This window comes from Vicugna pacos, chromosome 16 (assembly GCF_048564905.1).
Source record: "Vicugna pacos chromosome 16, VicPac4, whole genome shotgun sequence".
Lineage (NCBI taxonomy): Eukaryota > Metazoa > Chordata > Mammalia > Artiodactyla > Camelidae > Vicugna > Vicugna pacos.
The window spans coordinates 62,682,959-62,710,070 of NC_133002.1; the positions used below are offsets into that span (position 1 = coordinate 62,682,959).

Sequence of the window (27,112 nt, forward strand, 5' to 3'; positions counted from 1 at the left end):
CTAAGAAGTGGCCTGAGAGCTCGCTCTCACCCTGCTCTCCGCCAGCGAGGACACAACAGGAAGCCCTTCTCTGCAAGTCCAGAAGCAGCCCTCACCAGACACGCGATCTGCCTGCTGGCACCTCAATCCTGGACGTCCTGCCCCCAGACCGTGAGAAATAAATGTTGTTTAAGCCACCCGGTCTATGGTGTTCTGCTAGAGCTGCCTGAACTCAGACATGCTCCTAGGTCTTCACCCAGCTGAGTTAAAAACTTACATCCACACAAAAACTTCATACAGATGTTTTTAGCAGATCTGTTCAGAATTGCCCCCAACTGGGAGTAACCAAGATATCTTTCAGTGGATGAACGGATAACATCCCTTCCAGGGGCGCGTCCTTGTCACGTCGTAGAGGCCACAGCGTGGTGGGCCTGCCAGGGAGGCCTGATGTCTACACTGCCTGTCTCTGGGCAGGTCTCCTGGGCCGGGCTTAACGGGGTTGGCGAGTCAGGACCATGCCGCCCGGGACTGAGCACGCCGCCGACCCCGCTCCGGATTCGCGCTCCCGAGCCTCCCTCCCGAGTCGCGGAACAGTCTCCGACCCCGTGGCCTAGCCCAAGTCGCCCTTCTGGGGGATGCACCAAGGGGCCTGGTGGACCAAGCAGGCGCCGGGCGGCAACGACCCTCGGGGGGCCCCTCGCGTCTCGATGGCTCTCTGGGCTCCTGGCGCCCCCTCCCGGCTCCCCAACCGAGCGCCCCCAAGACTCAAACGGACACCTGCGCACCGAATATACCCGTGAGCCCCTCTGAGAGTACGGCCCTGGCTCCGCCTCAAACGCACATCCCTGGGCTCTGATTGGCCGGTTGTGGTCATGTACCCACCCATGGCCCAATCACAGACGCCGCGGTTTGTCCTGCTGACAGGCCAGGCCTGGTCACGTGCCGAGAGGTGCGGTGCGGGGTCGCGGCGGGCAGGCGGGGCCCCCGCGGTCGGGAGGGCGGGTCCGTCGGGTGCGCGCTCGAGACGGGGGAAGGGAGGGACGGGGTTCCCAGCGGCTTCCGGGGGCTCGGTCCGGGTGGCCACGCTCGCGAAGCCCAGCGTCCCAGGACCCTCGCCTGGGACGAATGCAGGGTGGACAACCTGAAGACCAGACTCCTGCCTTCAGGATTTTGTTTAATGGGTAATTTCAAACGCAGCAAAGGGGAAGTAATTTTCCAGTGAACACCACCCAAACCCTGCCATTAACAGTTACATCCATCAGTCTGTCTTACTGTTAGACATATAAACGTCTTATGAACACATATCACAGTATACAAACATCGGAGGGGAATCCTTTAAAGCAAGAAGATGCTGCACATCTTGGGCAGCAGGACCCGGAGGAGCACAGGAATAGATGCAATTTCTGGAAATGCTCCAGTTTTGGTGCTGGAGGTAGATCTGCAGGTGCTCCTTATATTACACCATTATAGTAAAGCCATTTTCTTATTAAATTGCAAATGTAAGCACACTGCCCCCCAAATACTTAAGCACACAGACTATTTACGTGTAGTACTTGTTTACAGATTTTTAATGTTAAATTTACAATGTTGTACATAAATCCTAATAATACCTTTGCTGAGCTTTAGCGAAGACATGTCGCTGTGTGAGCCAAGATGCTATCCAGACAGACGCGTCCATCACCCAGAGGGTCCCCCCCGCCCTTCCCATTTCATGTCCACTCTAATGACCAGACGTACCCACTGTTATGATGTTTTCCACTGTAGTTTTGCCTGTTGTAGGCGTCATGTAAATGAATCACAGAGTACACACTCTTCTGTAAAGCTTCTTCAGTTAGTATAATGCTTCTGAGACTCATCTGTGTTGTTTCGTGCACCAGTAGTTTGTCATTTTGATCTCGCTAAGTAGCACCCCACTAGACGCATCGGTGTTCATCCGCCCTATTGACAAACTTGGGCTGACTCTAGTTTTTGGCTATTGTGAATAAAACTGCTGTGAACATGCTTTTTGAAGTCGTTGCGTGGACATATGTATTTATTTCTCTGGGCAGACATCCAGGACTGGGACAAAGAGTAGCACTGTTAAGCTTCACCAGAAGCTGACAGATCTTCCACTGGGGCTTTCAGTTTGCATGCAACCAACAGCCTATGAGGGTTCCAATTTCTCCTCATCCTCATCAGCACTTAAAAAAAATTGTTGCCATTCTAACAGATGTGAAGTGGTATCTCACTGTGGTTTTAATTTGCACTGTCGTGAGAATGAACGACACTAAGCACTTTTTACTTTTTTTTTCTTTTCTGAGAACAAATCTTTTGTCCATTTTAAAAAATTGGTTGTTTTAACTTAAAAAAATTTTGCTAACAGTGGTACTTTATTAGAAATGTACTGTCACAGGTCACTTCCACAAGGGCGTGAAAACTGAACTATCACATGGAACAGGAATTTTCAAATACCCCTCCTTGCGTTTAAACCCTTGGTTAAGATAGCAAAAGTGTAGTTGGTCTAATTAATGGGAACACGTAAACCTCTGTGTTGCAAATCATGTTGCCAAAGATGACTTTCACACTTCTGGTAATTCTGCGCAGGCACCCCTCACTCTGCCAGCTTCAGTCATGTTGCAGGGACAATATCTGATAACTGAATAGTAATGAGGTTAGTGTACATTTTATGTAACTTTCTCTCATGTAGGCAATTAAAATATTACACCTGAAAAAGCACATATTCCAATTTCTGCCCAAGACGTAATACACTAGCTTAATCTGGATGCTTCTGTTTCATGTCCTTCAGTTAATGACAGCTCCCAAGGTACTCTCTTGGGTGGGTTGGCTTTCCTCATTGAGGTGCACTGGTGACAAACACCAAGCCATGGACTTGATTCCTTAAAAGACAGTTGTATTCATGCCCTTGCTTTGGCTGGCCCTTATCCAAACGTGGTCAAAAAAGCAAAAGTGAACTAGGACGGAGTTTTCCAAGTGGGTTGTTTGACTTTTTATTTTGAAGCAGTGGTATCTCTTTGTTTAGTCTGGAGACCAGTCCTTGTCAGATATTGGTTTTGCGAATATTTTCTCCCATAATGTGGCTTGCTGATTGGCTGTCTTAACTGTCTTTTCATGAACAGACATTTCACATCGCAGTGAGGTCTGATTTCTCTGTTCTTTTCTGGTTTTTGGTTTCTGACACCTCAGAAGCCTCTGTCACTAAGCCAAGAAGATATTTTCCTTTGTTTTTCTCTAAAACTTTACAATTCTAGCTTTCACATTTAAATCTACCGTGTGTCACAAGTTAAGTTTTGTGCATGATGTGACATTAGGGTTCATTTTTTCCATGTGGATGTCTGGTTATTGCAGCATCATTTGCTGAAAAGACTTCCCTGTTTTGGTTGGCTTGCTCTGGCACCTCTGTAAAAGGTCAGACAATATGTCACTGTCTGTCTGCCTGTCGTTAACACTTGCCTCTTGGAGAAGGCAGTGTTGGCGCAGATCCTCCGTGGGAGTTTGGCAGAGGGCCCTACAAGGAGCCCCTTCACCCAAGGACTGTCTCCTGGGCTCTGGCCCACCGAAGGTCTGTGCCGGGGCTGGGGGTGCCCGAGTCTGCATTCAGACGAAGACTCAGAGGGCCTCCATGCGCGGGCCTCCTCCCAGGCGAACGGACATACCCAGGCAGGAGGGTGGGCCTGGTCCTCAGCCGGCCCTGGCCCTCCCAAGATCCTCAGTGGTCCCCGGGGTTGGAGGGGACAGCCTCTCCGCTCCTCTGGCTCCCCGCGGGTGGGTGGCTCTGAGCCGGCGCCTCCCCTTCCCGCCGCCCCGCGGCGCGCGCACGCACCCGGCTGCAGTCCGCGGGGGGCGGGGGGCGGTCCCGCTTCCTCCCTGCGTTGCCGGTCGCCGTCGGGGGCGCAGGTCCAACGTCACTTTCGGGTGCCGCTTTAGCACTCCAGGTGCCGGTCTCCCCGACACAAAGGGAACATAAGGTTACTTTTGTTTCTAAACTAAAACAAAAACAAAGCGCGTCCTGGCTCGCACATCCTGCGTGGCCCACGGGCCCCGCCTAATTTTTGCTGTTATCTTGAGACATTTTGCTGCTTCGTCGTCCTAGGAATGACTTCGTCTTTCCTCATCAACTGTTCCCAGCGATGCCCGCGATGACTGGAAGAGGAAGAGAACGGAAGGATGACGGCGAAGAGTGACAGCCGGAAGGCTGGCGCAACAGTGACATCGGCGGGGCTTCGGGGTCTTGCCACGCGGCTGCCGGGGACGTCCCCTCCCAGCAGACGCGGCTCTGTCGCTGCTCTTTGCTCTACCTGACACGGTGGAGGCTCAGGAATTTCCCATTTACCACCCAAAAAAGGCAAAAAGAAAAACTCTGACAGGCGAAGCAAGCCATCCGAGGATGAAAAGGGGGCAGAGCCACCCTGGCCGCTCTGCCGGCCCCGCCCCCCGGAAATGGTCATCAGGTGACCAGAACCCAGTATTTTGCCACCAGCACCTGGACCAACTCGCAGGACCAAAAGGCCCCAGGGCAGTATTCTTTCATCTTTAGTGATGTCTGTGCTTTAAAACCACTTGATAAAAGTAGAAAGAGGCTTTCTGTGCTTAAACTCTTATTAAAATTTCTAATAAAGCATTTTATTATCCTTTTATTTTTATGTTTGTTAATTGTTTGTAATCTGAATTAAAACACAAGAAATAAAAAGGGGACCACTGTCTGTTTCCTAGCACACTGGGGTGAGGACTGCCCTCAGTACCTGGGGTGGGCAGGGGGCAGGTGGCCTGGACCTGCAGGTCCCTTCCCTCTGAGACCATGGGGGTGGGAGCAGAGGGGAAGGATGGGGAGGAGGTGTTGGCCTGAAAAAGCTGGTAGGGGTGAGGTTGGAGGGAGAGTCCAGGCCTGGGCAGTGCCACGGGAGGGGGATCAGGTGCGCCTCTGTGGCAGGTATATGTGGGGAAGGGCACACCGTGGGTGTTTTTGTTGGGGCTAGACTAGGGGACCGGCGGGCTTACCTGGGCCCAAGACCCCTCCAGGAGCTTGTGTGTGTGCTGGGGTGTGGGTCTCCTGCCTCCACAAAGGCTTCTTTTCTCACATGTCCAACATGTGCTGACTCATTCCAGGAATCTTTTCACAAGCGGGTTCCCATTCAACACCTGACTCAGCAGATCGTCGTCAGGAAGCCAGGCCAGCCTCCACCGGGAAGTCTGGCTAGGAGTGGTAGCATGAGCTATGCAAACACACAGCCCCTCTGACTGCAAACCTCGCGGAGTCTGTGGAAACACAGAGCCACAGCAAGCCTCAGGGGCCACCTGTCTCCAGCACCCTGCTCCCCCACTGTGCCCCAAGCCTCCCCACCGCAGGGCCACCCCAGGGCTGGCTGGAGTTCCAGCCAGAGCAGCATCCCCCAGGAGCCCCATCAAGGCCTGGGCCAGGGCTTCTCTGAGCGACTCTGCCCAGCACACGCACAGCTGTGATCCCTAGGCCTTTGTCCAGGGCAGCGTCCACCCCAGGGATGGGGGAGCGGTCGGCAGACTGGTCTAGGGGCAGGAGTGACAGGTGTGGAGGGACGACTACCTCTGAGGCCATGTGAGCGTATCAGAGGCTCCCAGTACCTCAAAGATCAGCACTTGGATGCCAGTCAAAGTGGTAAAAACAGCTTTGATTCTGGAACTCTGCCCGTCGGGAAGGAACTGAGCTCCATGCCAGATCCGGGCAGAGGTGCTGTGGTGCTTCAAAGGGAGAACGAGGGCGTCAGGAGGGGCATGGTGACTCAGTGGAGTCAGGAAAGTGGAAAATCACAGAAGGGGGAAGGGGCTTGGTCTATGTGAAGCCCACCTGGGCTTGCTAACCTACCCCTACTGGAACGAGGTTCCTGCTGTCCCATGGAGGTGGGGGGTCGGAGCCCCCCTCGATGGCCAGAGAAGGAGGAGCAGGGTCTGGAGCCCTGGAGGGAGGTCTCTGCGAAGGGCCAACAAACCACCCATTCTGCAGAACGCTGGCTGCAGCCACCTCGGGGAAGGTCTTCCCTTCCCTCATGCAGCGCGATGGGCCTGGAGGTCTAGGTGTTGGCACTGAAAGAGAGAGGCTTCCCCAAGCTGTAAGATCTTTGGCACTGGGACAGGCCTCAAAGCCCAGGACATCACAACTCCAGTTTTCATGCCCGGAAACTCCTGAGTTTCCAGGGCCAGGAGGCCTGAGTGTTCTCAGACCCCGCCAACTCCAGGGACGTTGAAACCTCCAGCCACCATCCGGAACCAAGCTGTGGGAGATGGGAGATGTGCTTGGAGGGGCTGGGGGGTGGTTCAGAGGAGCTGGCGCCCCAGGAGGCTGTCAGAGGTTTAGAGGAAAGGCGGGGCTTGTTTCGGGGATTCGGGACAGGAGGCCATAGGGCGGGCAGGCTGGAGGGCAGGTGGGGGTCAACGGCGAGCAGCAGCTGGATCCCCCAAGGGCAGCCTCCAGCCTGGGTGGGAGGTTGCCCTGAGGGGGATGCAGACACCCCGCATCCGGGAGCCACACACGCCCGGCTGGTCCTTCCCTCCAGCCCCGTCTTGGGCCACTACCTGCTGATTTCTGTGAAAGGAACAAACAGTGATGCCTGTGTCTTCGCCCCACAGCCCCGAACCTCAAAATCGGCTGTCACCGAACCATCCGCACTGCCACCTGCTGGCCTGCATCAACACGCCTGTCCCTAGAGCATCCGCGCCCCGTTCCTGGTGGTTTGGGAACTCTGACACTTAGCCTGCAAGGCTGGGGACATCGGGACCAGCAGGGCTCACGCCCCGGAGTCAGGGATTTGGGGGGCTGGAGGGGACACAGGGCAAGGAGCCAATGTTCCTCATGGAGAGAGCACTCCTGAGATGGACAAGGACGAGAGGCGGAGCAGGTGGGTCTCAAACAAGGTGACAGCAGCCGTCGACACACGTGAAGACGCTCGCCCACAGCCACAGGAAGGCAGAGGGCAGGTGCCAAGTGCGGCTCTCACCTGTGACCTAGCAGAGCCTCCGAAATCTGAATACAGCACGGCAGCGCTGCGGGGAAGCAGACCCCTCACGCACAATATCTGCTTTACAGAGACGAACCCACAGCTGCCTCAGCCAAGACCCATGGCCGTGAAGAGAGCTGGCTCCCTGCCCTCTGTCCCCTCTGGCTCCCTAAACCACTGACTCTGGGCCCCCAAACCATCAGGAGAGTCGTGGGGATGCTCATTTCTCAGGGACAGGGTGACAGCCTGGTGAGGCCCTCTCGCTGGTCCTGACCTGCGCCCAGCCCACTGGAGGAGTCATCCCAAGGCTGAGGGGGCTCCTGCCACCTCTGGGCCTCAGGCTGCCCAGTTGTCAGTGAGCGGCTGGACTCCATGAACTTGGCGTTCCCTTCCAGTCCTGGTGTGTCAAGCTGGGAATGCTACCCGGGCCGGCTCCCTGCTCTGCCCGTCCTGCCGCCAGAGGGCAGGCGGCCCCGTGCTCCGCAGTGCTCAGAGGGTGGCGTGGACCAGATAGGTTTGGGCGCCACGGTGCCCACAGGGGCTGGGGATTCCTGCTCAGGACCCGCTCAGCCACCGTGCTGTGCCAGGCTGGGCACTGGGACACCACCTGGAGGCAGCTAATCACCTGTGTGCAGTAAAGACCCTTGAAGGCAGCCAAGGGCCAGCCTTGAGGATTCCCACAGGCAGAGAGGAGAGTGGTGGCAGGTGGGCTGGGGGCCGGCAATAGTGTGTGTGTGTGTGTGTGTGTGTGTGTGTGTGTGTGTGTGTGTGTGTGTGTGTGTGTGTGTGTGTGTGTGTGTGTGTGTGTGTGTGTGCGCGTGCGCGTGTGTGGGGTTGTGCAGGGTGTGCCGTGGACACAGCTGCTCCTTTAGGCCCCTTCCCTTGTTCCGACCCTTCTTCTGATTCCAGAGGAAGTGGATGGAGAAGCTTCAGTTTCCACTAAACCCACAAGAGGTTCTTGGCGCAGTGCAAGGGTAATTGGCTGGGATGACGGGGAGGAAGGGCCAGGACCTGTGGGCCCAGCTGCTCCACCAGCCGCGGGTGCACTGAATGGATTGGGTCAGGCCATTGGTGCCCTACCTGGACACCAGGGAGCACAGATGGTGGCATCCCAGGGGCAGATCTGAGCTCAGAGAAGACTCTCTGGGCAAAGAAGGAGGCAGTGACCCAGGCCTTCCTGTCTGATGCACTGCGGGCATCAGAAAACCGGAAGAGAAATGGACAAGTGGGGAGGAGCTGAGAGAGGGATCCAGGCAGGGGTCCAGCACGCTTGAGGTTGACCTGGGGGCCACACTGTCCTGGGAGGAGATGAGAGAGGCAGCCCCACCTCTAAGTGGCCTGGCTTCTTCGGACAATTAGATGTGACGGGCCGTGTGACAAGCCCACCCACCCAGGCTTGGTGGCCAGGCCCAGAGGTCCTTCCTGGGGAGGCCGATGAGGCCCAGGTGAGGGGCATGGGTGTGTCCCCAGGACTCCAAGGCTGGAGGTCACAGGAACACAGACTTCTGGGGCTGACTGCTGCTCTCCGCCCTGTACTGGCAGGTGACAGCCCCTTGGCAGGGGGATGTGGGGGCCCAAGGAGATGCGAGACAGACCGGGCAGAGGATCCTTCCAGCCTTAGCCTGGTGCCCCAGGGGACCCCACGGAAAGCAGCTCTTTTGCCCCTTTCCTGTTTGCCCGCTTCTGTCCCTCTCTAACCTCAAAAGGACCTAGAAACGAGATCACTGAGCAGCTGAAACTGGCACCTGACTTACATGCTCCTGAGTGCATACCTGCCTGCCTCCTGGACAAAAAGAAGAGGAGTGAGGCAGTGAAAGAATGACTGGTTCTCCACCCCCAGCCCCCTGAGCAAGCCTGCGGGCAGATCAGGCCGGCAAGATAACAGGAGGAGAGAGCCAGCCAGTCTGCGCCCAACGGAGAAGGATGCAGACCCCACCCGCTGCCTCCATGATTCACCGAGCTTCTTCCCCCTTTTCCCCTTGAAAAACTGTCATGACTGAGCAGAATCTTCAGAGATGGTCTCTGGACCCAAGTCCACCTTCTCCCCAGGTTGCCAGCTTTTCTGCTTAAGGCACCTTTCCTCTCTACTAACACTTGCCTCTCAAATTATTGGCTTTTGAGCAGCGAGTAGACAAACTTCCCAGCATGTGAAAGGCTGAAGCCTGGAGCCCAGGTGGAGAGGGACCCACTCAGGGGGTGAAAAAGGCAGATTGAAGACACTGAGGTCAAGGTGATCTCTCTCTGGACGTGCCGGGTGCAGCTTGGAACTTCTTGCCCTCTACCACATCCAGGAGAGAATGTGGGGCTGCCCAGGACAGCCTGTACCCACAGGTTCGGCCGTCTGTCCCTCCCCTCAGAATCCGTCTTTCCAGAGATCACATGACTCACCCTCAAGCCAAAAGCACTCAAATTATATGCAGCAAAATCCCTTTCATGGGGTTAGGAGAGAACGCCTTCTGAAGTCCTCTGCCAGGTGGGGGTCCTCCTGGCCTGGGCTGGGGGGGTGGCTGTTGGGTGCCTGAGCATTTAGGAGAGCCAGGGAGCTCCGTCCTACCATGACGGGTTGGGGCTTATAGCATGGGGGTCCCGGAGGGGCAGACTGTGGCCTAGGCTGCAGGGGGCACCTGGTGGAGGCCCCAGCGCAGGGGAGGCGGTGGTTGCGGCTGGAGAGGACACTGCCCCGGAGCAGAGTGTGTTCACAGAAGGGCACCTGCAGGAGAGGCAGGATGTGGCCTCCCTGCCCACCTGTGAGAAACAGGAAGCTGGGCCTCTGTGGTGTCAACCTGTGGGCCCTGCCGGGTGAACTTGGCCTGCGGGAGCTTTGGGTCCGGCTGGCTCCCAGTGGGAGGTGCCCCTGTGCTATGGGGTCCTCACAGGGTTCAGACAAGGTGAGAACTGTTCCCGGATCCCAAGCTGGCATCCCCATGTCTGAGGGAGAGGGCAGGAGGGGCTGCCAGGTGGCCAGAGTGGGCCTGGAGCCTGCGACACAGGGGACAGGTACCTCCTGGGCTCCACTCAGTTGCAGCCCGGGAGGCTCCTTAACACTCGGGGCCTGGGGGCCACATCTCGCCCAGAGTCAATCTCTTGTCCGCAGCAGCTGCCCCCTCCCAGTGGCCAGTGCAAAGACTCATAGGAGCCCAGACTGGGGTTCCCTAGCTTTCTGGAATCTTCCTCCATGGTCTCTAGGCAGGGTTTGCTCCGACTTAGGAAGCCCCAAGACCGTGCTGAGCCGTGAACACAGTGAGAGGTGCAGGCTGCTGCTCCCCGGAGCTGTGGGGAAGGGTCCCCGCTGTGGGGCCTTGGGTGTGGGGGCCCCTCCCCTCCATCTCCTGGGACTGCTGTGTCGGAGTCGGGGGTGGGTGGTGCTTCTGACGCGGGTTATGAAACCCTTGTCCAGCTGCAGCCCCAGGACCTGGTGGTGGCTCCCCACACCCAAGGGGCTTGGGGGTCTCCCCTGAAGGGGGCCCACTTCCTGGGCCATCCATCAGGGTGGGGAGCAAGGTGGGGGCTCAGGCTTGGTTTTAGTCACGGGGGTGGGGGTGGGGGGGTTGCTGGGCCGTGTCCTTGTGGGGACTGAATGCAGTCAATGGTGTCTGGTGCCCAGGGCCGGAGCCTGGGCGAGGCAGATGCTGGGGGTGGGGTCTGAGGAACTGAGGGAGCCCCAGGGTGAGGGGCATCACCTGAGCGGGGAGGTCACCTGCCCATGGCCGTCCATCCCCTGGGAGCCCAGGGAGGCTCAGAGGCCCTGGATGCCATCCACCAGGTGGTGGGGCGGTCGGAGTTTGCAAAACCAGGAGACTGAGGAGACGGGGGCAGAGGGGAGGGGAGGAGGCGAAAGAAGCCTCCAGGAGCCCGGGGGGGGGGGGTTCTGGCAGAGGGCCCCAGAGGAGGTGGGCTCAGCATCCAGTGCGGGGCCGGACACCCCAGGGCTGTGGGCACTGTTGGCTGAGTGGGGGCAGGGGGCGGGGCAGGGCAGGGTAGCAGGGCTCCTGGCCAGCACTGGGGCTGTGGGTTTTCATTTGCCAAGGTGGTGATGTCAGCTGGGTGGGGGTGTATTTTATTAGCCTCCACTTCCCTGGTTTAGGTGTGAAGGGGTCTGGGCAGGATAGGGGCTGCAGGAGTGAGCAGGGCCGGGGGCGGATGTGAGGCCAATGTGAGGCTGCAGGGGGTGTGAGAATTTGGGGTGGGGGGGCACTGTGGGCCCGGTGGCTCCTTCCTGCATGGGGAAGGCAGCCCCGAGCCCCGGCAGGGAGGCCGATGGGCAGCCACACTGACATTTCTGTGGCTGCTCATCTCCGCCTGTGGGGGAGGGGCCCCTGTGTTCACCCCTGCCCCTCCGGGCCTGCAGGCCTGAGAGTCCTCCGCGGGAGCAGCATGTTGACTCAGCTACAGCCTTGACCTTGACCCTCAGCCTGGTGTCCGGCTGAGGTCCTTCTGCTCCCCAGAATGTGTCCTTGGCCCCAGTCTGCACCCCCCACCAGCAACTCAGGCCAGCCCAGCTTTGCTCTCAACCCCGTCTCTCAACCCCCGTCGGTCCGCCAGGGTGTCCCGAATTGACCCTTCTCATGGTCCTCAGCCTCTAGCAGCTCCATGCACTGCTGTCCTGAAGGCAGCTTCACTGACCACTGTCACCCAGTCAGAAGGACCCTGTTATGCCCTTGGTCAGGTCATGTGGCTCCAGCCCTCCCAGAGTGAGCATGTCACCCGCTCCCCTCCCCTGTGCCACCTGTCCCACGCCCCTCCTCCCTGCACTCCTGCGTCCTGCCTCCAACCAGGCCCCCAGATCCAGTGGGAGTGCCACCCGGTGCCCCTGCCCTCCTGTCCCTCCTCAGGACACAGTCTCCCGGCCCCACGCAGCAGCCCTACCTGCTGTGTCTCATCTCCTGAGGGCTTTCTTTCTCACCTCCTTCCCATGGCCTGAGCGCTGGCTCCTCGGGGGAACGGCCCTGTCTGCTCATTCACCCCTCCGCTCACAGCACCCAGACCCGCGCCCACACGGGGCGGCCACTCAGTCAGCATTTGTTGGATGGAGAGAAATCACCATCCACGCCTCGGCCTCCAGGAGCTGGGCATCGGTGGCAGCTCCAGCTGGAGCTCAGTGTGTTCGGCCCTCTCTTAAGACACCCAGACCACTGCTGCCCGCTCCCCCTCCTCCATCCCCACGGGACTCCTGGTAGAGGCGGGTGAGGCTGGCTGGGCTCTGGTTCATATGTCCCTTCTCCAGCCAAAACGGGGGCAGGAGTGGGAAAGTGTCCCCTGCTCCCCGCTCCTGCCCCAAGACTCTCACATGTAATCGCTTAGGCTGCTAAAGTCCTGGAGGACACTTGAGAGGCTGTCACGCAAGCCTCGCCTCCTCAGCTCTGAGCTGGCTGAGAAATAGACACTGGAGTTGGAAAGGGGAGAAGAGAAGCCTTTTATGTCCAGCAAGCCCGGGCTGGGGGCTGACTCCGACCCCCCAACCCCCCCACGGCCCTACCCTCCACCCCCACCCTCTGCCAGCTGCTTGCTGCCCCAGGCCCAAGTCTGCCCTACAGGCAGGTTCTCCCACCGCTGGAGGGTCAGGGCAGCAGTGGGACAGAGAGGCTTCCCTCCTGGTGGCTCCAGTTGTCCAGAGCAGCCTCAAGGGTGGGAGGCAGGAGGAAGGGCTTCCTGGAGGAGGCACCGGGGGCCCGACTGCTGTGGACTGCCTGTGTGTCCGTGCTGGGTCAGGCGGAGGGAGGCTAGGGCCCTGCAGGCTCACTGGTACTGGTTGGAGGTGGACGCGGTGTTGCAGCGGCTGCGGGACATGTCCTCGTACACCACGCACACCGGGCTCTTGTCCTTTGCACAGCAGAGTCTCTGGACCTGAAAGAAAGCCGGAGGTCTCCCGCTGGGGCTGCTGGCTCTGGGGCACCCTCTGTCTTCAAGACACATTCCCTTAGGAAGCTTTCAGATTTCTGGGGGGCCTGGGTGAAGCCAGGTCATGAGGGGCCTCGGCCAGCCCCCCAGGTCTCTGAACTGCTCAGGCCTGGGCGAGGGGGCAGGCCAGGCTGGGGGGCAGCAGCCGGGAGGTAGAGGGTGGAAGTGACTCAGTCTCCTGGCCCTGGACAAGGAAAGGCCCCGCTGGCACAGAGAACGAGGAGCTGGAGGCGAGCGGTGGAGGAGGGGGCCACAGCCGAGGGACCCGGGCAGAGCTGACTGCTTCCCGGCCTGTCTCCCTTAGCCCTCCCATCCCATCCCACCTCCAGCACACACTTGCCCACAGATTACATCCCCACTGGCCTCACACTTGCACTCACATGCACACTTGCATATGCACACACATGCACACGGGCTCACACACACGCCCTCCTTCCCTCCCTGCTTTCTGAGAGGAGCCGGCTTACAGGGATCGGGCGGCATCTGAAGGTCACACTGACCTGTGTCCTCAGCACACACACAGCCCCCAGCCCCAGCCCGACGAGGAAGAAGCCCACAGCCAGGGCGATCGGGAGGGCGAAGCGCATCAGCTGAGCCTCCTGGCACGTGTCCACTGCCTGGGGCAGTTTGTCTGGCAGAAGGAACAGAGAGAGGCCTTTGGCAGATGGGGAAGTTCATGAGAGCCTTCGGGGCTCAGGACAGGGCAGGGCTCTGGAGAGAGTGTGTGTGTGTGTGTGTGTGTGTGTGTGTGAATCCAGGAGGCCTGAAGAGGGGGTGGCTTGAGCTGGAAGGAACAACTCAAGTGAGTTTGGAGGGAAGGTCCCCAGACAGGGGCACGGTGGCCGGGCTGCCCAGCAGGGAGGCGGAGTGGTCCCAGGGGTGGCACAGTCCCTACCTGTCACCACGACCAAGGTGCCAGGGCCCCAGACCTCGTCGCCCATGATGGCCTGGCAGGCGTAGGCACCGGAGTCTGCCAGCTGCAGACGGTGCACGCTGATCGTTAGGTTGTGCTGCAGCCCCGAGAAGGTGATGCGGCCCCGGAACCGCTTGTCCACGGTGGGCTCCCTCTTGTCTTCGTAGTAAATCACATTGCTGGGCTCGGGCCACCTTTGCTTCAGGTAGATGCCGAGCAGGGGCCCAGGGGTGGTGCAGGTGATGCTGATGGAGCCCCCCTCCACCGCGACCGTGTAGCGGGGGGACTGCCGCACCTCTGTGAGGAGGACGTGCCGCTGTCACCACTGGCTCGGCCAGAGGGGCAGGGACCCTCCTCTGGTCAGGGCACGGTGGCAGGGTGGAGGCCCCTTGAGACAGTCCACTGCCACATGTCACCACGGATGGGTCACCTCTCGGAAGCCTGGGAGCAGCTCATGGTGCCAGCACCCCAGGCTGTCCTCGCGTTCTGAAGGGCCCTGGGGGTCGGGGGATGTCGGCGCTGGGGCCTCTTCCGTCCAAAGCGGTGAGCCCTTCGCTGAGAGCTCCGACCACTCTCCCCAGCGCTACACCTTTCCCCTCTTAAATGACAGCTCTGGGGAGAGCCAGGGGCACCGTCCTGTTGGCCTCTCTCCTCCCAACGCTGACTGCCTCGGTTTCCTCCCACTTACAGGCACCTGAAGCCAGTGGCTCTATGGGGGAGGTACATCCTGGCTTGCCTGTGGGACACCCAGAAAGGGCCCTGGTCTGCCCAGCCAGGACCAGGAGCCGGCTTCTTGGTGCGAACATAATCTAAACACCAGCTTCTCAGCAAACGAAGTCCTGCAGCTCTTTCTGCAGGGAGGGGCACGAGGACTGTGCCTGCCGAGCCCCTCATCCCACCTTCGGAACTGCTCTCTACCTTTCACTGCAGAACTTCCTGCCAAAGGCAAACGTTCTCGCAGGACGAGGCTGCTTTGCTGGTTGGAGAAGGGAAAGCCCCCAGACATGCAGGTAAAGAGATTCAATCTCGGGGCTTCCGCAGCCAGACACCAGCAACGGCCCTGGTGCCGCTTGTTTTGGGACTTGTGTCCAAGTGTCCAAGGCCAGGCCTGACCTCTGGAGGGGCTGCTCCGAGAGCAGGTCACGCTCGGCATCCCGGACCACCTGCTGTCTGGGAAGGAGCGTCTTGGGGGTGGGGGGCTGCCAGGGTGGAAGCACTAAACTCGCTATGGGCAGTGCGGCAGGGGACAGGGTGAGGGACAGTCAGGAAGGGCTTACCTTGGGCAGCCAGGTTGCAGGCAAGCACCAGGAGTAAGGGGAGCTGGGGGAGCCCCAGGAGCCTGGCCATACTCACTGCTGGGGGCAAAGGGCAGGGCCCCCTTTCATGGGGCTGTCGAGACTCTTCCTGTCTGCAGTACCCAATCGCGTGGCACCACCTGTAGGCGGTGCGTGAGTGAGGGGAGGGGCTGGGGGGAGGGAGGGTCGGCCGTCATTCCCCTCCCCCGCCCCTGCCCATCCTGCTGAGCGCCCACAGGTGGACCCCGGCCCACAGGTGGGCCCCTGCCGCCTCTGCAGAGTGCCCATCAGGGAGAAGAGAGGAAGGGGAGGCTGGGGGTGGTGACCAGGAGAAATGCGAGGGGGCCCCTGCCCAGCTGAGGCGGGAGGTCAGGCTCCAGCCGCCCTGCCCTCTGGTTTACTTTCTGTTGAGACCTGATTTATGCCCAGAAACTTGGAGTAAGTTAGCCCCACAGCATGGGGGCTGCGGGTGGCCACACGGAGCCCCGCTTCCGTGCAACCGTAGAGAGGGGGCCAGGCACGTGCCTCAGGATTCGGCTGTGCTGTAGGAGCAAGCGGCTTCCGATTCTGTTTCCTGTGGATGCAGGGGCCGGAGGCAGCTCAGCCAAACCACGTGATCAGCCCCCAGGGCAGAGGGAGACCCATGCTGGGCCCCTGACCCCTGGGGCACGGAGGTCCCTGGGAGAGAGACCTACTCTGGGGAACCAGGAGGTGCACTGCTCTGTCCCCAGGGCTGCCATGGGTCAGATGGCCAAGACTGGCGCGTTGGGGCCCAAAGCCACGTGTGGGTGTGTGCACAGCTCACACGTGGACCTGCAGTCCTGAGCTGTTTCCTCCCTGGAAGGTCCTCCATTGGCCAGGTTGCTCCTGTCTGCTGATGGCTGGGGGTCCTGGGACGTGGGTGGGGTTTGGGGGTGGGGCTGTTCAGGTCTGAGGGGCTGACAGCCTCAGGCAGGGGCTGCTCTCTTGCCCGCAGATCCTCCTTGTGTGAGGGACGTATCTGTTTGAGAGGGAATCTTGCCAAAGGCCCCGAGGGTCCTTGCAGGTTGCTGGCAGGAGGTGATGAAAGTACAGGGCTTGAGGAAAGAAGGGCCTTCCTAATCTCATTCTTTGTTCATCACCAACACCCCGGGTGCCTGTAGTGCCACCCCTGTGCCGGGAGCAGAGGGTAGAACGGACAAGAGGCCAGGGGCCTGGACTGGCCTCCAGAAACAAGTGGACCTAGGGCAGGATGCGCAGTGTATCAGGGGAGGGGGCTGAACTTAAAGGAGCCATAGGAGTAAAGGACTGAGGAGGTGAGGGAGGGTCATGTGGTACCTGGGAACAGTGTTCCAAGCAGAGGGATCAGAGGTGCATGATCCCTGAGGCCAGAAAGTGCCTGGTGTGCCTAAGAGTCTGCAGGGGCTCAGTGTGGCTGAGAAGGGGGTATGGAAATGGGAGGCAGGGTCTCTAGAGCATTACACGGACCCAGAACTAAACTCCTTTTAGAGAAATCCTTGAAAATACAGATAAGCAACAAGTAGAAGATAAAATTAGTCAAAGACCTAGACTCAGCATTTCCTTCGAGGTTTCCTGCCTAGATGTGTCCAGTGACTTCTGTGAGCACCCCCCACAACATCAATGTTAAAATGACCTTTGATGTGACTTCAAGTGCATCAACACTTCCCGTCCGATTCAGGCAAAATGGAATAGATTTCCACGGCCCTGGAAGCATAGAGGTCCCAGGTGCCGAGCCCGTGGTGTCTGCCGGGCCTGGCCCAGCAATCCCACGGCAGGAACCTCACCCTCACTCAAGAGACGCAAGTGCAGCCCATCCTGGACCTGGAGCCAGGCACTGGCCAAGCCGTGCCTGTCCGCCTGCGAGGCCGTGGTCACAGGCACCGGCAAGGTCTCCGGTGTGGGGTCCTTCGTGGTGAGCCAGGCCCGCCAGACACCTGCGTCTCCAGACGCCTCAGGACTTTTTGGGGCTTTAAGACTCGAAGCAGCTTCTGGCAGATTTTTATTTTTCCCATTTGAAAGTGTGTTTCTCTGCTCAGTTCGTGATTTGCTCATTGGTTTAGTTTGCTCAGCCTAAGGGCTGGTGTTATGGATGTTTGTAACGCACTTGAAAGCAGCACTTCCAGAAGAATCCTCTCTTTTATCACCCTATAGGTACCTTTTAAGAATATGCTCAGTAGAGTTACATAGTTTTGATTATGAAGATATCTGGCATCAGCAGATTTGGGACCTGGAAGGGCCAGCAGGCAGGTGGGGCGGCGTGGGGGAAGGAGCTCCGCGGGAGACGTGGGGGGAGGTGGGCGCAGATCGCGCCAGCAGCTATCCATCGGCCCGGCTTCCAGCGGGGCTCCTGCAGCCAAAGGCTGCTGCACCCTCGAGCGGTGGCAGTGGGGCCAAGCCGCCCTCTCACGCCCCGAACCCCTGCATCTTGGCCCCACAGCTGCTGGCAGGAGGGTCCCCAAAGCTTGCTCTTGCTCATAGTCCAAAGACAGGAGTGTGTCCGCAATCACCCTGAGATGCCAGAACGCCAGGCTAGAGTGTCTCCGAGGTGACTGTGGGGTCCAGACACCTGGCAGATTCCTGCTCTGAGGCCCCTCTGCTCCAAAGCCCCACAGGTGCCCAGCTGCTGCCCTTAAAGATAACAGAGAACGCTGCTTTCCTAACATGCCTGCCTTAGCCAAGAGAACGACCGTCTTCACGATGCCCGGACGCCTGGCCACCAGGGCCGGTCATAGCCCCCTACAAAAATCACACCCCCTTACCAAAATTCCTGGCTCTACCCTTCCACACCCCACTCCCTTCCCTGCCACTTGAACATCAACCGGTCAGAGAACTGTGCACGAGCTGATCACACATGTTGTGACCCCTTGGTACCTGGTGTGACCCTCCCTGATAAAAGGCCTGGGCAACCGGAGCTCAGGGCTCCCACGGGCACCCCAGTCTGTGTGGCCCGCTGCAATCTATGGCAGCGTGCCTGCTAAACTCCTTTCCTGCTTTCATCCTTGTCTTTGGTAAATTTTTTTTTACCACCCAAGCCCACAGCAGTCACAGCAGCAGCATGGCCCTCCTGTCCCAAGGAGGAGCCAGGCCCCCAGGGGCGGGAGAGGGTCCTATTGGGTCCAGTGCTTTGGAACGTGAGATTTGTGCAGTTCTGGCCACAGGAGCTGCTGCAGAACCCTCCGTGGCGTGTCAGGGAGAGGCCGGGGATGCTTTAGGCCTCCCCGTCCTCTCCCTGGTCCTCCCCTCCCCTCCCCCCTCGGTGCTGCACAGTGCAGAGTCCAGGGCCTCCTTATCTGGGGAGGGAGTGAGGGACAAGAGCTGCACACAGACACCTGTGCCTACAGACGCACAGGCTCACCTGCAGACACCCCACCACCCACACTGCCTAGGTCCAGCCCCACCCCCACCCCGCCCTGCTGTCCTCCAGGGTGTCCTGGAGACGGTGGGGACCTGGCAGCCTGGCTGGGAGCTGGTACCTGCAGGAGCTTGTAGAGCTTCAGGGCACCATGCCTTCTGCGCCAGGCCCTCATGCAGGCCAGCAGGACGACCGGGACGACCAGGGCGACCAGGGTGACCAGGGCGACCAGGGCAAGGATGATGAGAACCACCTGGCCTGTGCCCTCAGGATCAGTCCTGAGCTCCGTGAGCAGCGTCTCAGGGCCTGTGGGGAGTGGGCGGGGCCTCCACCAGCTGCTCACTCACAGGAGCCACCGCTCCCTCGGGGCACCCTCAAGGGGGCATCATCTCCGCCAGGAAGCCCAGGGGCAGGAGAGTGGGGGGAGGGGGTGCACAGGCTGGGCACGGGTGCCAGGCACAGAGGGCGGGAGTGTCAGGGGAAGACCCGAGGGGGCTTCCTAGTGGGCACCTGGGCGCTGGCCCCTCTTCTGTACCCCAGGATAAAGACAGAAACACCTACCGTAGGAAGGTGTGAAGAATGTGTCTTGGGGCTCTGCCAAAGAGACATACCGGGCCAGTTAGGGAGTGCCTGCCCAGGGTCAGCCCTGACGCAGCCCCTCCGCCCCAGGTGTCAGATGAGCCCTGGATACAGGAGTGTGAAGGCCTCACTGGGGTCCCTTCCCAGGGCCCAGCCAGGCTGGGGTGCCCTTCTCAGCCCCTCCTACTGCCCCTGGTTTCCAGAGCTCAGGGCAACCATGACTGCATTGGAACCAGGTGGGGGCAGGCAGAGAGCCAGGGGTGGTGGAGACCGGGGGCGTTTGGCAGCAAAGGAAGGAGGGAGGGGAGGAGGTTTGGAGGGAGGGAAGGGCCCGGCGGTCTGTGCAGACATGGGAGGGGGCCCAGGGCATGCGTACAGGGGCTGTCCCAGGGAGAAGCCAGAGGGGCACAGACGTTGCGGGGGGTGGGGGCTGCTGCTCTCTGCGGACCCTTCCCCTGGCTCTGGGCGCGCCAGGTGAGCAGGAGCTCCTCCTCCCTGGCTGCAGCCCCAGCCCCTCCCCTCACCTGAGACGTTCAGGGTGGTGATTTCAGAGTTTCTCTGGTTTCCCGTAAGAATCCAGCGGTACCGCCCTGCCTGGGTGTCCTGGGCCTTTTCAATCACCAGCTGCGCCTGGCCTCCTTGAACCCAGAGCCGCCACCCATCCCGGGAGAAGTCTCCTGGGGCCGGCTCACTGAACACCAGCTGCCGGCTCTCCCCACGGTAGGTGCACAGGGTGATGGTGATGTGGGAGAAGGGGTTGGAGATGTTGCAGGCCATCACAGCTGGCTCACCCCTGAACACAGAAACCACGCCTTCGGTGCAGCTGGGGCTGTCCCACTCTGTGTGGGGGGCAGTGGCACATGTGGGGCCTGGCTGGGCCTCAGGGTGCTCACTGACGGCCCCCTCTGGGGTCCCTGACATTGCCTGGGGCCTGGGCCCCCCCCCCGGAGTCCCTGACATTGCCTGGGGCCTGGGCCCTCCCTGGCCTGACCTAGGTCTCTCCTCCCCCTACAGCTCCCCCACCCAAGGGGGAGGGCCCCTGGCAGAGTGGGGCCGAGAGCCTCACCTGCGCTCTCAGCACTGCCGGAGGCAGCCAAGAGCAGGAGGGCCCAGAGCATTCTGGGGACGGGGAGCAGGGATGCCAGGGTCAGCACGGCTGGCGGGAGGGGGGTGCAGGCCTCCGGATCCCTTGTCCTCACTGGTCCTTGGGATGCTCCCTGGAGGAAGGAAAGCCGGTGGGTCAGAGGCCCCTGGGCTCCTGCAGAAGCGAGTGGGAGCCGCCACCAACGGGCCAGGCGGGCAGGGGTCCCCGAGCTCCTCAGGACCAACTCTGCCTGGTGCCTGAACCCCGGCTCCACCGGTCTCTGCAGCTTCGTGATGTGCGCGGTGGGGCTCCTATCAGACAGATGAGAACCATGCGAGACAGGAAACAAGCCACTGGGAGACAACCCTGTTTACACCGCAGCGTTAGCCTTCGGTTTGATACACAACATGCAAAACTGCCTGAGCGGTGCGTCCTATGGAGACAGATGGGTTGTGCCGCACGGAAGCTCGGGCAGCCGCCCGAGCCTGACTCCAACCGGAGACCGCCGTGGACGCCCCCAGCCCCTCTCCCGTTCTCGCACACCGAGGCTGGACACCTGGGGATGCCCGGCCCGCTTGCCAGATTTGCTCTTATCAACAAGAGCGGCCTTCCTGTGGAACTTGTGGGTTACAGGTCCTGGAAAAACGGGACTTTCACATCCTCTGAAAAAAGCGCCAGTCTCAGGTTTCCAGTAAAGTACCCTGATTACCCTGATTAGTTTGAACTATTTAATTTAAACTAGTGACACTTTGATTAAATAATAATAATAGTAGACTTGTTTTGCCCCCCAGTTTGTGGTCCTGGGTGAAGCCTGCCCCAGACCCTCACACACGGACCCCTCCACGCTTCCCCAGCCCCCAGCTTTCCCCTCCCTCGGGTCATCAGGTACAAACCCCAGACGTTGGAGGGAGCATTTTGGGGTCATGTTCTGTGTTTCTCTGTGCCTGTTTCATGGTGCTTTGTGGGTTAGCTCTGGCTCCCCGGACCCCGGACCCGGAACGCTTGACTTAGGCCCTTCCACACGGCTCCCAGCGCACCTCCTCGGCCCCGCTTTTCCATGTGACACCGGCTGCTGCGTCTCCCAGCTGCTGGGGGGTGAGCTGGCTCACCGTGCTTTTTGGCCCTTTGGGTTTTCACGTTGCCACTGCCTTTGTAAACCCTCTGCCCACTTTTCTGGGACAGTCTGTCTTCTCCTTACAGGTTTATGAGACTTTCGTGCCGTAAAGAATCAAACTGTCATCCGTGATCATCTTTCCTCCCCAGCTGTTTCTGGAATAAACAGATTTGTTTGGTGTTCTGGCGTTTGTCATCCTGTCTGTCTTCTCCTTGAAAACCTCAAGGTTTTGTTTCAAAGTGTTTTTTGTTTGTTTAAAGTGTCCTTTTAAAAAGGCCGCCCAGATTGTTGCAAATCCACAGTGGCCAAATTTTATCTAGTTTTCTGTTCAAATCTTGAAGCCACATCAATGTCACTTTGCAAGTGGCGTGTGACAGGGTCCATTTTGCTTCCTTCCAGAAGGAGGGAAGGAGGTGCCCAAGGCATTTGAGAGTGAAGCCCCCGTCCCCTCCGGCCAAGGTGCCTCCACCACTGAGGACCTGCCGGCAGCATCTCCACCCCGGATGCGGCCGTGGCACACGTCCAGGGAGCTGTGTTATCCGCTGTGTTTCACACAAGGGAGGCGGCTCCTCTGCTGCTTTGTTTAGCTTTCCCACAAGAACATTAACCCAATTTTAACCAATATTTTTAGAATCAAGAATGTGGTGATTGAGTAGGGGAGTGGCTGCCCCGATCCTGCCCAGACCCGCTCGGAATAACATAGACGAGGCGGAGATTTCACAGCGGGACACTGTCCAGCGGCAGCCTTTCTGATTTCGCTGCCTGTCAGCGATCACCCAGATGGGGCATAAACAGCTCATCACCACTCAGTGCTGCTGGGACCCTTAGGTGGGTGGAAGGTTCCAGAAAGAGGGGTCATACTTTCTTGACTGGGCCTTTTCCTGTCACCTCAGATAAGATCTTCTCAATCCTTTTCCTGAATATTTTTACAAAATAGTAACTTTTCTTACATTGGGAGGTTCTGATACACAGAACGGTATCAGAACAGCTGATACCCCGGGGCCCAGCAGCGCCCTTCTGGTGGTGCACAGTGACCCCAGGCCCCTGGAGGGAGACGCCTGTGCAGACCTGGAGGAAGCCCTGGGCAGGACCGTCAGCCCTCCAGTCTCCTTCTGCCTTAAGAGCAGAACCGTCTCCCGATGCCCCCCCACCAGCCTCTCTCTGCCCTGCCACCCCCACAGCCTTTGGCCCCCACAATTCCCCAGCCTCCCGACGTGGGTCCAGGTGCCCCGTCGACCAGAAGGCAGGCCAAGGTCTCCCCTGGCCAGAGGTGCGGGAGGACATACTCCCTGGGGGTCAGCGGCCTGGCCTCCCTGACCCCTAGGGCTGGAGTGGGCAGGCGTCCTCATGGCCACATGGAGGACTCACCCCCAGGGCACCAAAGCAAGAACGCCACCTGAGCGCGGGCGGTGCTCCAGGAGCGGCGGCCCCTCCATGGTGTGAGTGACAGAGTGTCCTGCGGGTGGCCTGGCCTGGGTATCCACCAAGAGGCACCCCCAGCCCTCTGTCCACTTATTTCCACCACGTTCCTCACATGTGAACTTGGGACTTGGCAGGAGGCAGGCGTGCTTTTCTGGGAGAGGGGTGCCCAGGGCTCTGCGGGGTCCAGAAGGAACCCCTCCTCACACGTTGTCCTGACTGTGGTCAGGTGTTTTTCCTTCCAGTGACTCTAGGGTCTTGTTTCACACTCCGAGTACACTTTCCGGGATGTTGTTTGAGAATAAATGAACAGTTGGCCTAGTTCACAATCCTGGACCGTCCAGGGCCTCACTCCACGTGGAGCCAGGATGGCCCGGCCTGGTGGAGCCACCTCCTCTCTGGAGGCCACCACAATCTTACTTCTGCTCCCCGACCCCTGCAAGGCTCACCCCGCCGTGTGCACGCAGACACACACACACTCAGGGCCTCCCACATGCTCTGCATTCAGAAGGTGTTCAATCCCTGTGGACCTGCTCAGCCTCCCCACTGGGGCTGTCCCGTGTCCCGTGAAGGCTGTGGTCAGTCCCCCACAGTGGGCCCTGGGCAGGAGCCACAGCTGAGCTGGGGGGTCAAAGGTCAGCCTTGGTCCTCATCTGGACCAGTGACACGGAGAGGGAGTGACCTCAGCAGAAGCGTGTTTACTTGGCAGGTGCTGACCTGGCTGCTGGACTTTGGGAGCAAGAGGAAAGTGAAAGCAAGCAGCGGGCTGGGGTCCAGAGGTCAGCCCGGGGGACAGACGGCCACCTTCTGCAGCGAGGGTGCGGTCCTCGGGGAGGTGTGCAGGGCTCCCCATCAGTCAGTCCCACCTGGCCACCCTCTGCCCCCCGGGACTCCATATTGTGTCTGCCTGTGAGGGACTCTCCCGTGATGCTGGCTTCCAGCCTCCCTGCCCAGCCCCAGCATCCTAACAACTGTTCCACATTGACTCATTGTTTTAAACATTATAATCTAATTTAGCCTCACCTGTGATCATTAGCTGTGTTTTTATACACATGCGTCTCACACACAATGAAATGACCAGAAAACAGGTAAACCAGGAGGTGCCACAGACCCCCCTCCGCTGCCCTGTGTGGGTATGACCTACGGAAAGGTGACACTTGGTCATCCTCTGTCATGTTGTCCCAGAGAGGCTGGGGACTGCTGACAGTATGGGCTCCCAGACAGGGCTGGCTAGGGCTCCAGGCTCTTCCTCCCACTGCCCAAAGCCCCCAGTCTCCTCTGAGCCTTCTCCCAGCTCTCAGGGCCTCTGTCCTCAGACACAGGCACCCCTCAGTCACTCTTCACAGCTCCCTGAGGTCCTCCTCGCTGGGAAAGCCCCTGGATGCTTCCAGAATCCAGAAAAGGAGACACCTGGGTCACACACTCCCTACCCCTAAAGTGCACCCATCTTGGGCCGGGCTCCTCACCGTTAGGGGCTAGAGCCTAAGGGCTGGGGGTACCTCCAGCCTGGGGTAGACCCTCTGAAACCATGGACAAGTCTTAATTCAACCGAAACAAATCTGTAAAATGGAGGCAAACTTCCACCTCATAGAGCACAGGAAGGGCTGTCTGCAAAGAGCGGGACTGGAGGCGGAGGGGCTGGACCGCAGCGGGAGGGCACCCTGTCCTCAGGCGCATTCTGCCGCCCTGATCTGTCTGGGCTTCTACTGTTGTCTTACTTTTAAACATCAGTATGTTCTGTGCAATATTTGGGACATACTTGTATTTCAGAATGATTCATTGAGGGGAGGGTATGGCTCAAGTAGTAGAGCGCATGCTTCGCATGCCTGAGGTACTGGGTTCAATCCCCAGTACCTCCACTGAAAAATCAAATAAATAAATAAACCTAGTTACCTCCCCCTGCAAAAAAGAAAAGAAAAGAAAAAAATTTATTCATTAACTGAAATTCAGGTGGGTCTGTAAGTCTGGCAGCTGAACTCTGCCTGAATCTTCCGACTTCTCACCAGTGCTGCAAAGGGCAGGGAAACCGGAGAGAGGGAGGGCCAGAGCACAGCAGCAAAGTGAGGAGCGAGAAGGCAGAGGCTCAGGTGTGAGGCAGGAAGGCTGGGTGTGTGAGCAAGAACTGGAGCGGCCTGGAGACTTCTGGAACTGGGAAAGGCAGAGGCAACAATTCAGATTTCTCTCAAATCACCGGGCCAGGAACTGGCATCTGCACAGACTGAAATGCCGCGATGCAGTCACTGGGGAGCAGATCCCACCCGGGAGTCAGCGAGACGTCTTGGAACGTGCACACCGTTGTCAGCACCTTGTGCTACCATGGGTCCTCAGGAAAACTGAGGCAGCAGGTTGCTGGAAATGAGGTGTCAAGTGGCCAGGTGCATAGGGGTCCTGAGTTGGCAAGGATCTCCACTCCCACAGCACCTGAGAGCAGCCTGCAGCTTCCCCATCTGCCGCAGGGGCTCAGGTAGCACCCACTTGGAGGTTTACATGGGGAGGTGAGCCTAGGCACCCTCTCCCCAACACTGGACAGGGAGGCGACCAACCACCTCCAGAGGACAGCTGCAAAGGCGCCGAGCCCCACCCTGGCTCAGAGAGATGAAATGCTCCAGTCCTGGTCCCTGCTGCTGGGGCCTCGAGGGGATCCCAGCTGGGCGGTAAGTCCTCCAGGCCCAGGGACTGAGCCCGCAGCCCTTCCCGCCTCAGCCCCACCCAGGCTGTGCACTCTGCGTGGCTGCTTCTTGCGCACTCCGCTCCGCTCCGTTCACGAGGCACTTCCTCTGAAAGCCCTTCTCCCCCTGCCCGGGACCCTGCATACCCCCACCACCTTCACTTCATAGTCCCTGGGGACAGGAGGGCCTCCTGGGGGCTCTGGCTCCACAGGCATGAAAAGTGGTTTCCAACTGCAGATCATTAACCAGCAGTGGGTGGGGAACTCATTGTAGTGGCTGCTGCAGACAAACCAAAAACGAAAGGGGAGCGCGGGAAGGGGCCGTTGGGGCCCCCACCACCTGAGGGCAGTCTCAGGGGCTTCATTTTGTTCTACGAGTGTTTGTGAGTGAATGAGCTGCGAGTGTGAGAGTTCACGCGTGTGCGCCAGCGCCCCCGGAGCACTCGCAAGTGTGAGGGCACCGCCGCTGGGCCTGGAGTGGGCGCGGGGGCAGGAGCGACTCTGTCCGGACGGGTGTCCCCGGGAGCCCGAGCTGCCACCTCCCTGCCCCTCCAAGAGCCCAGCCCGGGGACGCCCCGCAGAGACGCAGTTCCCCACCGCGAGGCGAAGCCCAAGTCCTTCCCGCCCGCAGCGCGCCCTCGCGTCCCCTTGCGCCTCGGCCCCTGGCTCTCGGACCCCGGAACTCCGGCCGCGTCTCGGGGGCAAGAGGCCGTCAGCGCGGGAGGGGGTCCGGGAGTTCCGCGCTCCGCGGTCCCCATCCCGGCCGCGCGCACCTGGGCGCACGGACCCGCGCGATACCCGGAGCCCCGCCCGCGGCGGTCCCGGACCCCCGTGGACTCCCGGCCCGGCCCGCGCGCCCCTCGCCTGCGGCCGAGCCCCTCACCTGCAGCCCCACTCCCGGGGCGCGCGGCTCCACCACGCCCGCAGCCGCCGCTGCTCCCTGCGCTGGAGACGGAGGAAAACTTAAGGATCCCAGGGCGGAGCCAGGGGAGGAGGCGCGGCGGGAAGGAGGATCCCGGATCCGCGCACGCGAGGTGCAGCACCCAGGTCCCAGACTCAGGAAGAAAACCCCAAGTTATAAGAAGTCACTCGAGTTTCAAGAACTGCCTGCCCCAAGTTCACAGAAAACGTTTACGACTTTCTTGGTAGTAAATTCCTTATTATGTTTTCATCAGAAGCGCTGCATTAGACGAAGGGTCTGCGGAAAGTAGGAGGCGCCAATGCCTGGAGATCTCTACGCTCAACTCCCTCAGAGCTGGCGCGTCTCTGGGGAGCTGGGTGGGCTCGCTTCCCTGCGTGTGTCAGGGGACCACGGCGAGTCCCCTCCCGTGGGCACACCCAGGCCAGAGCCTTGCCCGTTGGGAATCGTCAGGGTCCAAGGCTGAGTCGTAGGAAACGCAAGCCGAGTCCACCTGGACATGGCTGGGGGCTCAGGCAGGAATCCGGCAGTAAGCAGCAGGAGCCGGTGGGGAAGAGGGAGGTTAACCGCCCCTCTACTTGCCGTTGAGAGGAAGGAGCCCCTCCTGCCAGCCCCCTCCCCACAGGGGGGTCCTGCGGGTGGGCTTGGAGACACACGTGGAGGAACTAACTCAGTGTCCTGAGGGCACACCTGTGTGAGGTGTGAGGGTGCAGGGGGGCTGACAGGTGCCGACCTCGCAGACGCGCGGCGGCGGGGAGTTCATCACGGGGCGCGCACGTGTCTCACTCAGGGATGCCTTGGGTGCTATCATGAAAGTCACTGAGACGTAGGTTTCTCTTTCAGTGTCCAAGAGTGGGAAGTGGGGGGAGGACACGAGTGTTTCTTGGGCGTGGAAGGGCAGAGGTGTTTGACTCATTCTTTCTCGGG

General features: G+C 59.7%; 1 protein-coding gene across 4 annotated transcripts; it reads right to left on the minus strand.

The window, feature by feature from the left end:
• Nucleotides 1–12,419: 12,419 nt before the first annotated feature.
• Nucleotides 12,420–26,395, minus strand: LOC102525089 (T-cell antigen CD7). 4 transcript variants are annotated; one of them, XM_006199470.4, is made up of 7 exons: nucleotides 20,048–20,177; nucleotides 18,964–18,996; nucleotides 18,524–18,708; nucleotides 15,033–15,190; nucleotides 13,738–14,052; nucleotides 13,343–13,473; nucleotides 12,420–12,788 (listed from the first exon to the last, which is right to left on the minus strand). In XM_006199470.4, the coding sequence occupies exons 4-7, from the start codon at nucleotides 15,100–15,102 to the stop codon at nucleotides 12,681–12,683; spliced, it is 624 nt and encodes a 207-aa protein (XP_006199532.1). In that variant the 5' UTR covers nucleotides 15,103–15,190; nucleotides 18,524–18,708; nucleotides 18,964–18,996; nucleotides 20,048–20,177; the 3' UTR covers nucleotides 12,420–12,680. The 4 variants fall into 4 exon arrangements, 3 of the variants coding, with proteins under 3 accessions (XP_006199532.1, XP_072796035.1, XP_072796034.1); XR_012059908.1 differs by lacking the exons at nucleotides 12,420–12,788; nucleotides 13,343–13,473 and adding exons at nucleotides 19,506–19,820; nucleotides 26,150–26,395 and having other exon boundaries at nucleotides 13,915–14,052; nucleotides 20,048–20,198; XM_072939933.1 differs by lacking the exons at nucleotides 12,420–12,788; nucleotides 13,343–13,473; nucleotides 13,738–14,052; nucleotides 15,033–15,190 and adding exons at nucleotides 16,937–17,678; nucleotides 19,506–19,820; nucleotides 26,150–26,391 and having other exon boundaries at nucleotides 20,048–20,198.
• Nucleotides 26,396–27,112: the final 717 nt, after the last annotated feature.